Source organism: Alternaria viburni, assembly GCF_023758015.1.
Source record: "Alternaria viburni strain BMP 2772 chromosome Unknown scaffold_4, whole genome shotgun sequence".
In the NCBI taxonomy this organism is placed as follows: Eukaryota; Fungi; Ascomycota; class Dothideomycetes; order Pleosporales; family Pleosporaceae; genus Alternaria; species Alternaria viburni.
In genome coordinates this window covers 62,622-77,145 of record NW_026055773.1, presented here as the reverse complement: position 1 = coordinate 77,145, position 14,524 = coordinate 62,622, and the positions used below count along the sequence as shown (strand labels likewise).

The following is a 14,524-nucleotide window of genomic DNA, read 5'->3' as shown; positions in this document are numbered from 1 at the left end:
CGCCAGTCAGCCGCTGGAAGAGGGCAGAGTTGGCTCTGTGACAGGCGATCCACGGCGAGTGAAGGCTGCCGATTGACGTCGAGGTATCCACCCACATATAGCGAGGCCTTATTTCTGTGCCTATGATTCCGTGGCCCCCCTCTTTTGTGGTGATGCAAACATCGCCAATCTCACTTCTAGAACCCTCGCGGCTGTATATGAGCAGCGTGCCCGTGACCACCAGTGCCACAAATTGCTTTCTTCTTATCTCACCGACTCGACGTGTCGTCCCAATCTACCGCGAACAGGATAGCTTTGTCGCTTCCCTCGGCAGCCGCTTCCGTCGAGACTATAGCGACTAAACGAGCAGAGGGGTTGACTAGACTAAGAGGGCTTCTGTACGTAGTAGTTCGGTAGGCAGCGTAGCAGTCACACTCACATCTCCCACTCTGCCCTGCGTCCCGAGACATTGCCCTCTGCAGAAGACAGCAGCTCTAACAACGGCGCTCACAGCAACAACGGGCCGACCCTTTCGTCATCCACTAAGCCCCATCGAGCCGCAGCCAGTGAATCGGACAGCCGCACGGCCCACTACTGAGGCGCGAAAAAATATCCGTCACCGTCGCGCCACGAGCATTGAAGCGCTGCGACGCCAGTACACGAAGGTGTCGACAGCATCCCGCGAGGTTGAAGAGCGCTTCCCGTAAATCGCATTTGCTGTTGCGTCCTGTTCAGCATGTCGGTTACCGACGACAAGGTTCGTGCTGCCCCTCCATGTCCTGCCTGCCTGCTCCTGCCTGGCCCCTCCATGTCTGCAATTCTCCGCACGTGTCATCCGCCTGCTGTCTCTACTGCACCATCGCGACACGCGCCTATCTACAGCTCAACCTCCTAACCTAAAACTCTCCCCACAGAACGGCGACATCATGTCGATCCCTGGCGCCGAGGACCAGATCGACCCAGCCACCTTTGAGCAGATTCTCGAGATGGACGAGGACGAGGTCGAGCGCGAGTTCAGCAAAAGCATCGTCTACGACTTCTTTGGCCAGGCCGACCAGACCTTCAAGAAGATGGACAAGGAGCTGTGAGTGCCCCATGCGCGCCCTGCGATATGCGCGCGACGACTAACGCCACCCAGCGAGAAGAAGGAGGGCAAGTACCTCAAGGAGCTTAGTGAGCTAGGCCACTTCCTCAAGGGCTCGTCCGCCACGCTCGGCCTCACCAAAGTCAAAGACTCGTGCGAGAAGATCCAACACTACGGCCAGCTCAAGGACGACGCGGGCACCAAGGACATAACAGAGGAGAAGGCGCAGGAGAACCTGGCCAAGATCATCAAGCAGGCAAAGACGGAGTTCACCGACGTCAAGGAGATCCTCAAGAAGTTCTACCAGGACGAGGGCGACGAGGAGGAGGCGGAAGAAGAAGCCGCGCCCTCTCCTACTGCGGCAAAGAAATAGAGACCGCGTCAGCCAGAGCTACGGCGCGAGCACACCAGTCTCGCACTCGCCACGCTCAGCTGGGAGGAGTCGGTATCGGTAGCAGCCAAGTCTAGGACCGTACGCTTCACGGAGCGACGATTGCGACTCCGGGCTTCCCGCTCTACCGCGACACTTCCTCATCCTTGACGAACTTTCTCCTGCGCGACATTCCACCATCTTCACGTTCCTAGGAGCGCTTTTTGTGTACATGCCGTCATCGGGTCAGCGAGGAAATTCCAGTACTTTACATAGCTTGCCCTCAATTTGTCTATTTGATTCCATCGCACTTGCATAGATTACGAATGAATGTTAACTCTCCCTATCGTCATGATGAATGTGTTGTTGCTCAAGCGCAGAGTAACACTTCACATGATCGCATTGCAGCTGTAAATACTTTAAACAAGTATCATCCATTGAAACTAATACCATGCTAACCCCTCTCCGAACTATACACTCTGTGACATGGAACGTTCCTCAGCCCTACGGGTGAAGGGCCGAACGTGTGCCCAGCGGCGGCGCATGTCACTCACCCCACCTTCGGGACCTACGTCACTCTTCGCACATGGCGTTGCCGAACTTGGTGTTGCGTCTGATAGGTTGGAAAGCACGCTTTGATAGGCTCAAGACCGCGCCCCATGAAAAGTCAACACCATGAGTGGTTCCATCGTCAGGCCCTTTTCTCGGTTCCGCCGTGGTAGTCTTGCCGGTGCTGCCGTGGGTTCATGTGGCGTTTGGTTTCGGCGCGCCTAGAATCGCTCTTTCCTTGCCGTGAACCCTTCATTTAGTTGCGCCCTGCGCTTCGAGCGCCTTCCTTGTCTTTTCATGCTCTTTGCGGCGGTTCTGCATCGAGCTGCGCCTGGACCAATCAGCCGACGCACTACTCTCACCACTCACTCCACTCGTTGCCTAGCAAAGAACAGAGCAGCTAGGAAAGCCCAGTACGTTCATTTAGATCAAATTTCCTCTGTCGGATTTCACACCACATCACCAATCATGGGCAAAAAGAAGTCAAAAGGCGAATACAACGACTTCCTAGACGGCGAGAAGCTGCGCGACAACACCGAGATCAGAACAACATTACAGGGCTTTGCATCTCGAGACATCCCATCACCATCAGTACAAAAAGACCAGAAAGACAGCAAGAAACCAGGCAAAGGCGGCGCAAAGAAACCACAACTCACGCACTTCCTCTGTCTCCCCCTAGTCACCGACTCAAGCCGCCCGCAACTCCAGCAAAGACTCGAAAACTTCAAAGAAGAGCTATCAAAAGATGGACCTGTCCCCACGAAAGCCGTCCGCCCAGTCGGCACCTTGCACCTCACCCTCGGCGTAATGAGTCTCTCCCCCCAACAATTAGACCAAGCGCAACAGTACCTACAAGACCTCGACCTGCACACCCTCCTACGCGACATAACCCACCTCCGCGTCGCAGAAGCTGCCGCCGAAAGCGGCGAGATAGCCGAGAACCTCAATGCCGCCGCCATGCCCGACACGGACGCTCTGACAATCAACCTAGAAGCCTTGGTTCCGATGCAAGCGCCGCATAAAACGAGTATATTGTATGCGGAACCGAGGGATGTGTCGCAGCGACTGCAGCCGTTTGCGCAGGCGTTAAGAGAGAGGTTCATGGAGGAGGGGTTGTTGGTTGAGGATACCAGGCCGTTGAGGTTGCATGCTACGGTTCTGAATACGATTTATGCGAAGCCGAAGGGGAGAGCGGGGAGGGGGAGGAGTAAGAGTGGGATGGTGAAAGATGGGTTGAGGCATGTGGAATATAAGGTTTCGCCGAATCATCATCATGGGAATGGGGTGGATGGTCAGACTGGGAACATGGACAGTAATGGCCATGATGGAAATGAAGAAGATGGCGCGTCGACAGCAGGGTCTGTAGATGGTAGTACTGCTGAAGCTTCAGCAGCAGATACATCTCGTCCGACGGGTGAAGGACACGGTCCTGATGGCAAGAGCTGGATGCGCTTTGACGCCCGCAATCTGATTGAGAAGTATAAGGGGTTTGTCTGGGCGGAGGGTGTTAGAGTGGATAGAGTGTGTATTTGTAAGATGGGCGCGAAGAAGATTTGGAGTGGGGGTGCGGAAGGACAGGGGGAGGTGGTGGATGAACGGTATGAGGTTGTTTGTGAGAAGGAGATATTTTGATTGATTGGGAGATAGAACGCAGTGTTTGGGTGGAATTGATGTATGGCGTTCCCGAAGAGAAAAGTGGAGCGTAAGAACTGGCGTTTAACGGCGTTTCCATGCATATTAGAGGAAGATAGAGACGCTTTAGCAGTCTGCATAGCTATCATGGCAGTGGTTTCACGACAGTCTCTTCATCCACAGCAATATCCCCCATTTCCTTTGCAAAAGCCTTAATCCTCGCCAGCCTACCCACCAAAGCTTTGATCAGCGGCCATCTATCACATCCGAGCACGAACACCCCCCACAACTGCGCCTGCAACACCTGCGGCACAAGACACACATCCGCCATACTCAATTCATCGCCCACACTATACCTACCCCCACACTTCGCCATCATAGCCTCGTAGGCATCAAAGCCCTCATTCAATTTCATTCTGATCAATGCCAAACGCCCCTCCTCCGTCGCCTTCGCAACCTCACACAACCTCACCCCATTCCCTCGATTCGCAAAAGGAAACATATCCTGCGTCACCACCGCGACCAGCTCCCTCACCCGTGCTCTCTCCTCCCTGTTGCCCACCAGCGGCATCAAAGGACATGCCCCCGGAAACATCTCGTCCAGATACTCTAGTATAGCAGTTGATTGCGTGAGCACAAAGCGTTGTTTAGTAGAGTGGCCTGGTGTGGTGACTTCGTGAATTAGAGTGGGAACAGCGCCACTGGGGTTTATGGCCAGGTACTGTTTTGTGCCAATGGAGGTGCGTGTGTATTTCTCCACATCGTGGTAGAGGACGTTGGGGACCTTTTTCAGGGAAAGCGCGATGCGGACGCGACGTGCACAGGAGGAGCCCGTGCGGTTGTAGAGGTGGTATGTTGATACTGTAGATGTTGACGATTGGCGGCGGGGTTCTGGCATTATGTGGGAATTTGTTCTTGAAGTATACGAGTATGGTCTTGATATGATATTCGAATTGGAAAAGATGGGACTTTTGAGGATCGACGGGAGTGAAAGGTGGGCTAAGGCACTAGGTAGTAACGAGCTAGCGCCCCGCTCCTACCGCTACTTTACTGCACCTACTCCTGTCGCGTCTCTTCTTAGCTGTACCTCCAAGCCACACCACATAAGCTCGAGGGACGTCATGCTACCGCCGATTGATCCCGTGGTCCTGCAGCGCAATCCTAATTTTGAGATCTTGTACAAGGATCTTTGCACAAGGAAGCTTAATCCGAATGGCTCATCGAAGGACACGAAGAAGCAGCGAGTACATGATGAGATACGGAAGGTAAGGATTTCTTTATTTTCACTTTTGATAAGGCATTCAGGTCGTTACTATACTCGTAATTCCGTGCTTTAGACACGCGATTCGGCAATCCAATCCTTTGTTTGTTTACAGTCCTGGTATCATGCCTTTGCTCAACCACAGGGTCATCTTTGACATCTCCCTACAGACCTTTGGCCTGTAAACAAGAGTATGGGTTGGTATTCACCATACATACTGACATGACTCCAGACCCTAACCTCCGCCCTTACAACCCTCCACACAACGCAGATCCTCACAACATCCCTTTCTACCCTTCCATCAAAAGCCACCGATCTCCCACCGGATCTACACGCAGTTACAGAAACCGTAACCGCGCAACTAAACGGCCAAGTTCCCGCATCCGACCTCGATGTATTGTCTGAAGACATCGAGTTTTTCCACTCAAACATCGCTCCCATCGCCTCAGCTATATCAACCCAATTCGCCAATATAGCCGACTACCTCTGCCGCATCGCGTCTCCAATTTGCCCCCCACCTATCTCATCCCTCCACAGCACATCTTTGAACCTCCAAACCTCCGCCTTGGAAACCCTGCCCAGCGAATTACAAGCCGCACACACCCATCTAACAACCACCCTAACCACTCTCCTCTCCACCCACTCAACCCTCCTCAGCACAAGCATCAAAATCCTCGAGCAAACCCAACAAGGCGCTCTAGCCCGCCACACAAAATCTTCCGCCGAGCTCCTGCAGACAAAAGCCATCTTACTCGGTCTGCAAGCTAAAACGCACTCGTTGCTGCATCCCCCACCTGCGGAGTTTGTCGATGCATTGAAGGAGTTTAGGAAAGGGTTGGGTGGGGGGAAGAGGGCGCTTTGGGATCGTGAGGCGTTGGCTCGACGGGAATTGGAATTGTATGGGAAGGCTGGGGAGAAGGGGATGAGGGACTTGGCGAAGAGGAAGGAGGGGTTGCTTAAAGAGGCGGAGAGGGTTGAGGCCGAGATAAAGAAGTTGGAGAAAGGGCAGTGATGGGATGGTGTTTTGGTGACGATGGGGATTCGGCTTCACGGGAGTTGGTCTTGTTGTATGCTTGTTTGGTTGAACGCTGTATTCGATGTTCGCGCTCGATCAGGTTATGTATCAAAGCGTATCAAAACAGCAGACGCCATCAATGCTTCAACTCAAACTCCATGCTCAACACCAGCAACACAAAAGACCGCACGCAAACAGCGCCTGAAAACAAATCATCCAGATGATAGTACAATCCAACCCACAACTACATAACCGTGCAATTCTCCTCCTGTTGCTTCTGATTCGTCCGACTAAGACGTTCACGCTTCATCTGCACCTTACTTCCACCACGCTTAAGCTCCTCAAGACGTTCTTGAGCTTTGGGGAACTTGTATGCTGCGACGATATTAGCACTCCACTCTCCTTTGATATCTGAGATGTCAAGACATACCTGCAGCCCGTCCATACCACCGTTTCGCCTCATCTAAACTGCGAGGGCAGCCTATACCCACTTCAGTGAAGTAGCCCATGGCGAACAGCGCCTTTGGCAGCGGCGGTTCCGCGCACGCCGCTTTCCGTGCCCAGAGGTAAGCTTCGGTGTCGCTTTGCTCGAGGATGCCCGAGGTACCTGTTAGGTACCAGCCTGAGAGTGCGAGTTCACTCTGGTGTTCCTCCTGGGCAGCGGCTTTGGTGTACCAAGCAATACTAGTACGTGCGTCGATCGGGCAGCCCAGGAGCCCGTACTCATAAGCTTGACCAAGACGGAATTGAGAGAACTTGTAGCCGAGATCAGCGGCTTGGTGGAAGAGCTGTAGCGCGTACGCTTCGTCGCGTATGACGCGTTCGTTGCCGGTTTGCGCTTCGTAGATGAGGGCCAATTCGTGGAGTGCGTGCGGGTTGTCGCGATCGGCTAGACTAGCGGCTCGTTTGAGCATGTTGATGGCTTCACCGAAGTTCTTTTGTTGGCCCAGGAGTCCCTTGAGGAGTATCATGCCCATCTTGTACATGGCAGGGGGGTCGCCCAACGCGGCGGCGCGTCGATACCACTGGACGGCTTTGAGGGGATCTTTCTTGGTGCCACCGCCTTCTTCATGACCCATCTCGCAGCAGACAGCGGTACGGTATGCACTTGCGGCATGGCCTCCTTTGGCGGCTGATTGATAGAGCGTGAATGCTTCCTTGGTGTCCACTTGCAAGCCAAGCCCTCCTGATCCGTAGCAATCGGCAAGGTAGAACATGGCATCCGGTGAGCCATTGCTGACTAGCTTCTTGATGATCTTGTGGGCTTCGAGGATGAACTTCTCTCGGTTCTTGTTCTTCGTCCTGGAGTCGGCAGTGCCTCCTTCATCGGCGAGTACGCTCGATGCTTCTACAAGCTTCTTCGATAGTTTCAGACCTGTAGGAATGTCATTGGGGTTTTGCTTCCACGTGTTGCGTAGCCTGTTTAACTCGTCGTAAGTGACTGGATGAGGTGCCGCGCCTGTTCCACTGTGACGCTGTGTAGAAGATTGTTGGCTTTCAATACTGGGGCGTCCAGGCTCACTGTTGTATTGTCTGACAGGCGGCGGTCTTGCATTCTGAGGCGCCTGAGGCTGGTTCGCCTGTTGTTGCTGCCGCGGTGGCTGCTGCATGAGACCTTGTCGTACAGGCATCGGGTGCGCTGGCAATGCGTCCGGATTCGACGGTGGCTGCGTAGTGCCAGGTCTTCTGCCCATAGGATCGCTTGGATTCCGTCCCGGTGCAGGTGCAGCTGTTCCTGGTCGTTGGATAGGGTGTCCGGGTGCGGGCGATCCGAAGTTCCTGTTCATGCTTGGAGGCGGTTCAGAGTATGTAGTCTCATCCGAGTATACCCTTTGGGGCCCTGGAGGAGGTCCTCCATATCGTGGGTCGAAATTGGGCGGCTGTCCACGCATTGGGCCTTGGTTGGGTGGTCCACCTTGCATGCCATCACCTGTCATTCCCCTTTGAGGCGGCCCTCGTCCTCGAACACCGTTGGGTAGACCATTCGGGGGCGCAAAGCCAGTGTTTGCCCGTGACGGACCTGGCATCGGGGGAGCATCTGCGGCCATTTCATGCACGCCATTTGCGTACTGTCCGTTAAGATCTGGCTGGGATCGACTTCGCTGCATCTGGCCCTGAGAATTGCCGGATCCTGGGTTCATGGGAGCAGGCGGTGGGGCATAGCGGGTATCGTTAGATGGAGTCAAGTGATTGTCAATTGAATCACCTCTGCGATGCTTGTTGTTGGTCTCTGGGATGGCATCGAAGTTGGGCATGTCCATCGCAGCGTCGCCCTGCCCATAGTAGTCATCGTAGAAGTCGTCCAGCGCCGGTTCGCCACCCTGAGCCTGTTGCTGCTGGATTGGCGCTTGACGCTGGTCTTGCTGGCGGTATTGAGTTGGTGGTTGCTGGTGCGGCGCCTGGGGCATAGGAGGCCTATGTCCCTGCTGCATTGGTGGCCCGTTTTGCCGCACACCACCCGCAGTTGAAGGCCTGGGAGGAATGTGATCTGGCGACGCAGGGCCATAGTAGCCGGACACAGCACCAGGCTCGGCGAATTCCTGCTGACCGTTGTATCCACCTTGATTCCCATTTGGCAGTGTTTGGGGCATTGTCACGGATCGCTGTGTGTTCGGACCGAAAGCTCGCGACATCGGATCAGATGTGCGATGTGGTTGCTGTCCTCGACTGGGATCGGCGTTCATGGGGGGTGGTCGCTGTCCGGGCGGCATGCGATTAGGGGCATTGCGTTGACCCTGGCCTTCGAAATGCCCCGAGTCCTGCCGCGGGTTGGGTATTGACCTCTGCTGTGGTGGGCCGCGGTTTTGTGGTGGCAGAGGCTGTCCTCGCCCAGATGGGCCTGTAGGCTTCGGCTGACCTCCACTGTCCTTGATGTTCATCTGTGCCATGCCCTTTTCGATGGGCTTCCCGCCAGCTTGCGGTGGCTTTTGCGAAGGAAAGGTCGGAAAGGGGTTGTCGTAGGCAAGAGTCTTGGGTGATGTTGGGTTGAAGAGGGAGCGGTCGAGGCCTGTCAGTGGTGATTAGTGGACTATTTTATGATGAAGGCCCGTAATACTGTGTCTTCTCTGTGTGAGTGACTCGGGATGTCGCGACATACCTGGTGGTCTCTGGACACCTCGTCCATTTTGTGTGTTGATGGGTGGCGCATTCCCCTGACCTGTCGGCCGGCTTCGGGAATCCTGTTGTTGCGGCGGAGGTCGTTGTCGCGGAGGCTCATTGTACGCCTGTTGCTGAGGACGCTGACTCTGAGGAGGCGGTCTCCGTCCTTGGTTTTGCGGGGGCGACTGCTGGTAGTGCTGGTCGTTGTATGCCTCCTCCTGATAGTACTGGTCTTGCGCTTGTGGCGGTGGTCTGCGTCGCTGATCCGGCTGGGCTGCCCTCGAGTGCCCATTCACGTCCTGATAGCCGCCGTGCTGCTGCGCGTTGTCCCATCCTCCTTGCTGGTCATAGTGTCCGTTGTTCCATTGCTCGTGGCCGCCCTGGTCATAGCCGTAATCGTAGTCGTAGTATTGTTGCTGGTCGTATTGATTGTCGTAATTCTGGTATTGCTGCGGCTGCCTCTGCTGCGGCCGGCCTTGGTCGTAGTACTGCTGCTGCTGTTGCGGCTGCGCGTAATGATCGTAGTGTTGTTGGTGCGCCATGCTTGCGGCGTTATCGGAGAAGCCTGACCCGAGGCTGTCTATCACGAGGCTAGCGAGCGTTGGTGATGTCCGACCGGCGGGGCTGCAGCTCTTAAGGTATCTGGGGCGCAATCGCGATCGCGAGAGCCTGGGCTCCTTCGACCTGTTTGTAGCGGATGCTGGTCGTCGACGTGCGATCGCGATGACGGTGTTGGCAGTTGGCCGCGTTCCGGGCAATGTCGTACCTGACAGGGGTGGCACAAACTCAAAGAGGTGTCATATGCCCACTCAGCACAGGGACGACCTTCCAAAGGCGGGATGACGATGGAGTGAAGGTGGAAAGTCTATAGTCGAACTCTCAATTGTACATGTTCTGGAAATCGACGCCAATTGGGGGCGGCCGCTGCCTCCTCAAACACGGGGTGACCTCCAATTAGTTCGATTACGTTTCAACCCAGGTCTGTCACCCACACGCCGCTGGTGCAACACAGGAAATGAATAAGCAAAAGTCCCGCTTTGGCGTCCTTCGCCTTGAAACGCGGACAAGGGACCTTGGAGTAGACGAATCGTTGTCGGTGGATTGATTCGCACGCGAGTAGATTAAATGAAGCCTTTGAATTTGCCCTGAGTAGCACCGCCAGCTAAAGTGACTGGAGAAATATGGAGACGATCAGTATCAGCCCTGCGCAAAACAGCCCGAATGAGCTGATGTCAAGCAGTCCCTACACGAAGCAAGTCGCAGAGCCGCTGGAGATCATACACATCATGCAGTCGAGGAACGGCCTACCAATGAGCGCAGAGTCGACGGTGATCGCTGGGCCTTAGGCTCGGGTAAGCGTTCGCCGCCTGCAAGCAGTTGGGTCCCGACGATGCAGCTCCGGTGGCGTCGGGCGGCGGTGCACGACACACGTGATTGAGAGTGGCGCAGCAGGCTAGCTGTGTTAGACAATCAATCCGGCAGTTGGGTGGATCGTCGACTTCACCACTCTAGCTGCACGAGTCTCCACCCCATCACGATACCCTGGAACATACGCTGCCAACAAGCAGGCAATCGAGAAAGTAGACTTTTCGATATTCAGACCGTCAGCAAAGACACACCATGCCATCTACCGCGGCCTACATCAAAGCCATCGCAGGGTACGTCGGATACATGGTCGCTGCATAACTATCAACTGATGACAAGATAGAGGCGGAATCCTGTGCATCGGCGGCCCTGCACTCGTCATGTGGGTGACACCTACTGAAGAAGAAATCTTCAAGGTATGTCTACTTTGCCACGTGCATGCGCCCAACAGCTGCTCATGATCCTTGTAGAGGTATAGCCCAGAACTGCAGAAGAAGGCTCTTGCCGGAAGGGAGCAGAGGCAGAAGGACTTTGACGCCTTTGTTGGCCAATTGAAGGAGGCTTCGCGTTCAGACAAGCCGAGTAAGTGTTCCTTCTGCAGTCATCTTCGAGACCGCGCTAACGAAATTAGTCTGGGCTGCGCAGAAGGAAATGGATGCGAAGAGGTCTGAGACAGAACAACAGATCCGCAGGGAGGAGCGCGACGCATATGCTGCCGAGGGTCGGAGAAGACAGGCAGAAATCAGGGCTAGCACGCAGTAGCAGACCCATGCCAGATGACTTCCTTTTCGCTGTTGTATATTTACCTGTATCACGAATCTACGCTTCCCATCAAGGCCGGGGGTTTCCTGGAAATCGAGGTGGAGGCAGTCTGCAAGACCTATGACGTACCGTTCAAATCCAATGTCAGACATAGTTGAGTCCGTGAATGTCTGAAATGAGGCGAGGCCTCTCCTCAGGTGACATCCGCCCGGGAGCGATCTCGTGACAGCGTCTAGGTTTCGCGAAGTTCCGCGAACCTAGACGCGCGAACCAGCCCCAAACCTTCATCTCGCCCCACCACGACCGTTGCAGCAGGATCCAATGCCCGACGATGCGCGAGCCCCCGTGAAGCTCTCGTTGCCTCTCGTAAGCCCGCTCTAGAACGTCTGTAGACACGACACTGATGACATCATAGGAGTTCCAACAGGACATCTTCAACGAACTGCGCGAGGAAGATGAGCTCGTCCTCCTCGCGCGCGGTCTCGGCCTTCTGCGCATAGTCACGAACCTCCTCCACTCCTACGATGCCGCCGGGAACAACCTTATACTGCTCGTGGGTGCCGATGATCGCGAGAATGTCTGGATCGGCGAGGCCTTGGCTGAGCACGCAGCCGTCAGCAACGCGCCCAAGTGTCGCGGCCTGAGCCTGGTCAATACCGATCTGATGAGCGTTGGGACACGTGAGAAGATGTACGCCCAAGGCGGGATCTTCAGCATCACGTCGCGCATCCTCATTGTGGACTTTCTGTCTGGGCTACTCAACCCAGAGACGGTGACGGGTGTGGTGGTGCTGCATGCTGAAAGGGTCGTCGCGACATCTCTAGAAGCCTTCATTTTGAGGATATACCGGCAGAAGAACAAGGCAGGCTTCTTGAAGGCGTTCTCAGATACGCCAGAGCCCTTCACGACTGGCTTCGCTCCGCTCACGAATATGATGAAGAACCTGTTCCTGACGAAGCCGGCGCTATACCCGAGATTCCACATCGCAGTCGCGAACTCGCTCGAGGGACGCAAGAAAGCGGAAGTCATTGAGCTGGAAGTGCCAATGACGGAAGCTATGCAAGACATACAGAATGCGGTGCTGGCCTGTGTTGAGGCCAGTATCAGCGAGCTCAAGAAAGCGAACCCAGGCGTGGAGATGGAGGATTGGAATGTGGACAGTGCCCTACACAAGAATTTTGATCAAATCATCAGAAGGCAACTAGACCCCGTCTGGCATCGCACAACGTTCAAGACGCGACAAGTCGTCCGGGATCTGTCCCTGCTTCGCACTATTCTGCATGCCCTTCTTACCTATGATGCGGTGAACTTCAACAAGTACCTCGATACCGTGCTTGCAGCCTCGCAGCCGCCGCCAGGGTCAACAAAGCAGAACCAGTCTCCATGGTTGTTCCTAGACGCTGCCGATACCATCTTTACCACTGCCAAGCGAAGAGTATATACGGGCAAGGTATCGAATGCGGAATTAGCAAACGCCTCCAATGCTGTGCCAGAGTCTCTGCAGCCCGTTCTAGAGGAATTCCCCAAGTGGACGCAGCTCGCAGAAATCCTGCAAGAGATAGAGCAAGATGCCTACTTCAACCCAACACCGCAAGACTCGTCCAACGGTTCTATACTCATCATGTGCGGCGACCAAGGTACAGCGTCACAGCTAAGAGAGTATCTGCAGACCATGTACGTCAAGCCAGAGGGCGTTGCAGACGAGGACGAAGACGAGTACGAGCCATCAGCGAACTTGATGATGCGACGCAAGCTACGGAGCTATCTCACATGGAAACGCGACTTCAGCAAGGTCAGCGCTGCGTTGTTCTCAGAGAATCAGAAAGCCATCAACACAAGCACGGACAAGAATGTTCAGAGCGGGATGCGTCAGACATCCGGTAAACCTCCGCCTAACAAGCGGCGTCGTATCAGAGGAGGCGGAAATGCAGCAGCAGGACCATCGCGATCTGATACAGGAGCTGTTCGGACAGCAGGAGACCGCGACGCCCACATTGCAAGTCTAATGGCCGAACTGGAACCCACGGAGATCGAAGCAGCACAAAAGCCTGGCGACGTAGGATTCGACCCTCTCGACAACATGGAAAGCTTCTACGAGCTCTTCGATATGAACTCCCTAATAATCGTACACCCCTACTCTGGAGACCTAGACGAGCACATCTTGGACGAGACAAAGCCGCGATACGTCATCATGTACGAGCCTGACGCAGCGTTCATCCGGCGGATAGAAGTATACCGATCATCCCATACAGACCGAACAGTAAAAGTCTTCTTCATGTACTACGGCGGCAGCGTAGAAGAGCAACGATACCTCTCCGCCGTGCGCCGCGAAAAAGACGCCTTCACCCGACTAATCAAAGAGCGCGCAAACATGGCCCTAACCATGAACTCCACCGCCAACCTCGCGCCCGAAGAATCCTTCTTGCGTACAATCAACACACGTATAGCCGGCGGCGGCCGCCTAGCCGCCACCACCGAACCCCCGCGCGTCGTCGTCGACGTACGAGAGTTCCGGTCTTCACTCCCCTCGCTCCTCCACGGCCGGTCCATCGTAATAGTCCCCTGCATGCTCACAGTCGGCGACTACGTCCTCACCCCGCAAATCTGCATCGAGCGAAAGTCCATCCGCGACCTAATCCAATCCTTCGCCAACGGCCGCCTCTTCAACCAAGTAGAATCCATGATGGAACACTACAAACACCCCATGCTGCTCATCGAATTCGACCAAAACAAGTCTTTCACCCTAGAACCCTTTACGGATTACTCAGCCGGCAGCTCTTCCTCTGCCAACGGCCCCGCCACAACACCCGACCTCCAATCGAAACTCGTTATGCTTACCCTCGCGTTCCCGCGGCTGAGGATCATTTGGAGTAGCAGTCCGTACCAGACGGCTGAGATCTTCGCAGAGCTCAAGAAACAGCAGGATGAGCCTGATCCGATGAGGGCGGTGCAGTTGGGGCTTGATCCGAATCAGAGTGGGGATGAGATGAGGAGCTTTAATCAGACGAGTCAGGATATGTTGAGGGCGCTGCCCGGGGTGAATGAGAATGTGGTGTCGACGTTGATGCTTAAGAGTGAGAGTGTGTTTGAGGTGGCGAATATGTCCGAGAGGGAGATTTGTTGGTTGGTGGGCACGGATGTGGGGAGGAGGGTGCATAGGTTTTTTAATCGCAGTGTGTATGAGGAGGTGCAGTGGCAGGGGTTTAGTTAGAGGGTTGGGGTGTTAGAAGGTAGAGAGAACAGGAATCTTGGGAAGTTATGTAGTTTGGACGAAGATTATGCGTGTATCATTTCTCTATCCCATCATGCTTTCACGAAAAGCCCAAAAGCATGTTAACATTAAAACATGCCGAACAACCTCATGATCATCCATACGGAACCATGTATCCTCAACATCAACATCCCTCA

The 14,524-nt window shown here is 54.8% G+C and overlaps 6 protein-coding genes across 6 annotated transcripts; 5 read left to right on the top strand and 1 right to left on the bottom strand.

Moving 5' to 3' along the window:
* Positions 1-715: 715 nt before the first annotated feature.
* J4E79_002279 (uncharacterized protein) lies at positions 716-1,436 on the top strand (the record flags this gene model as incomplete). The annotated part of the gene is made up of 3 exons (XM_049351179.1): positions 716-736; positions 894-1,063; positions 1,118-1,436. 3 exons carry the CDS (start codon positions 716-718, stop codon positions 1,434-1,436), a joined length of 510 nt encoding a protein of 169 aa, XP_049213817.1.
* A 1,014-nt stretch (positions 1,437-2,450) lies between these two features.
* On the top strand, positions 2,451-3,614 carry J4E79_002278 (uncharacterized protein; the record flags this gene model as incomplete). Its single annotated transcript, XM_049351178.1, has 1 exon — positions 2,451-3,614. One exon carries the CDS (start codon positions 2,451-2,453, stop codon positions 3,612-3,614), a length of 1,164 nt encoding a protein of 387 aa, XP_049213816.1.
* A 1,121-nt stretch (positions 3,615-4,735) lies between these two features.
* J4E79_002277 (uncharacterized protein) lies at positions 4,736-5,887 on the top strand (the record flags this gene model as incomplete). The annotated part of the gene is made up of 2 exons (XM_049351177.1): positions 4,736-4,879; positions 5,108-5,887. The coding sequence occupies 2 exons, from the start codon at positions 4,736-4,738 to the stop codon at positions 5,885-5,887; spliced, it is 924 nt and encodes a 307-aa protein (XP_049213815.1).
* Positions 5,888-6,134: 247 nt separating this feature from the next.
* J4E79_002276 (uncharacterized protein) lies at positions 6,135-9,531 on the bottom strand (the record flags this gene model as incomplete). The annotated part of the gene is made up of 3 exons (XM_049351176.1): positions 6,135-6,265; positions 6,321-8,897; positions 8,988-9,531. 3 exons carry the CDS (start codon positions 9,529-9,531, stop codon positions 6,135-6,137), a joined length of 3,252 nt encoding a protein of 1,083 aa, XP_049213814.1.
* Positions 9,532-10,609: 1,078 nt separating this feature from the next.
* On the top strand, positions 10,610-11,116 carry CBP4 (assembly factor cbp4; the record flags this gene model as incomplete). Its single annotated transcript, XM_049351175.1, has 4 exons — positions 10,610-10,647; positions 10,698-10,770; positions 10,825-10,936; positions 10,986-11,116. The coding sequence occupies 4 exons, from the start codon at positions 10,610-10,612 to the stop codon at positions 11,114-11,116; spliced, it is 354 nt and encodes a 117-aa protein (XP_049213813.1).
* Positions 11,117-11,437: 321 nt separating this feature from the next.
* J4E79_002274 (uncharacterized protein) lies at positions 11,438-14,327 on the top strand (the record flags this gene model as incomplete). The annotated part of the gene is made up of 2 exons (XM_049351174.1): positions 11,438-11,482; positions 11,532-14,327. 2 exons carry the CDS (start codon positions 11,438-11,440, stop codon positions 14,325-14,327), a joined length of 2,841 nt encoding a protein of 946 aa, XP_049213812.1.
* Between the last annotated feature and the right edge of the window lie 197 nt (positions 14,328-14,524).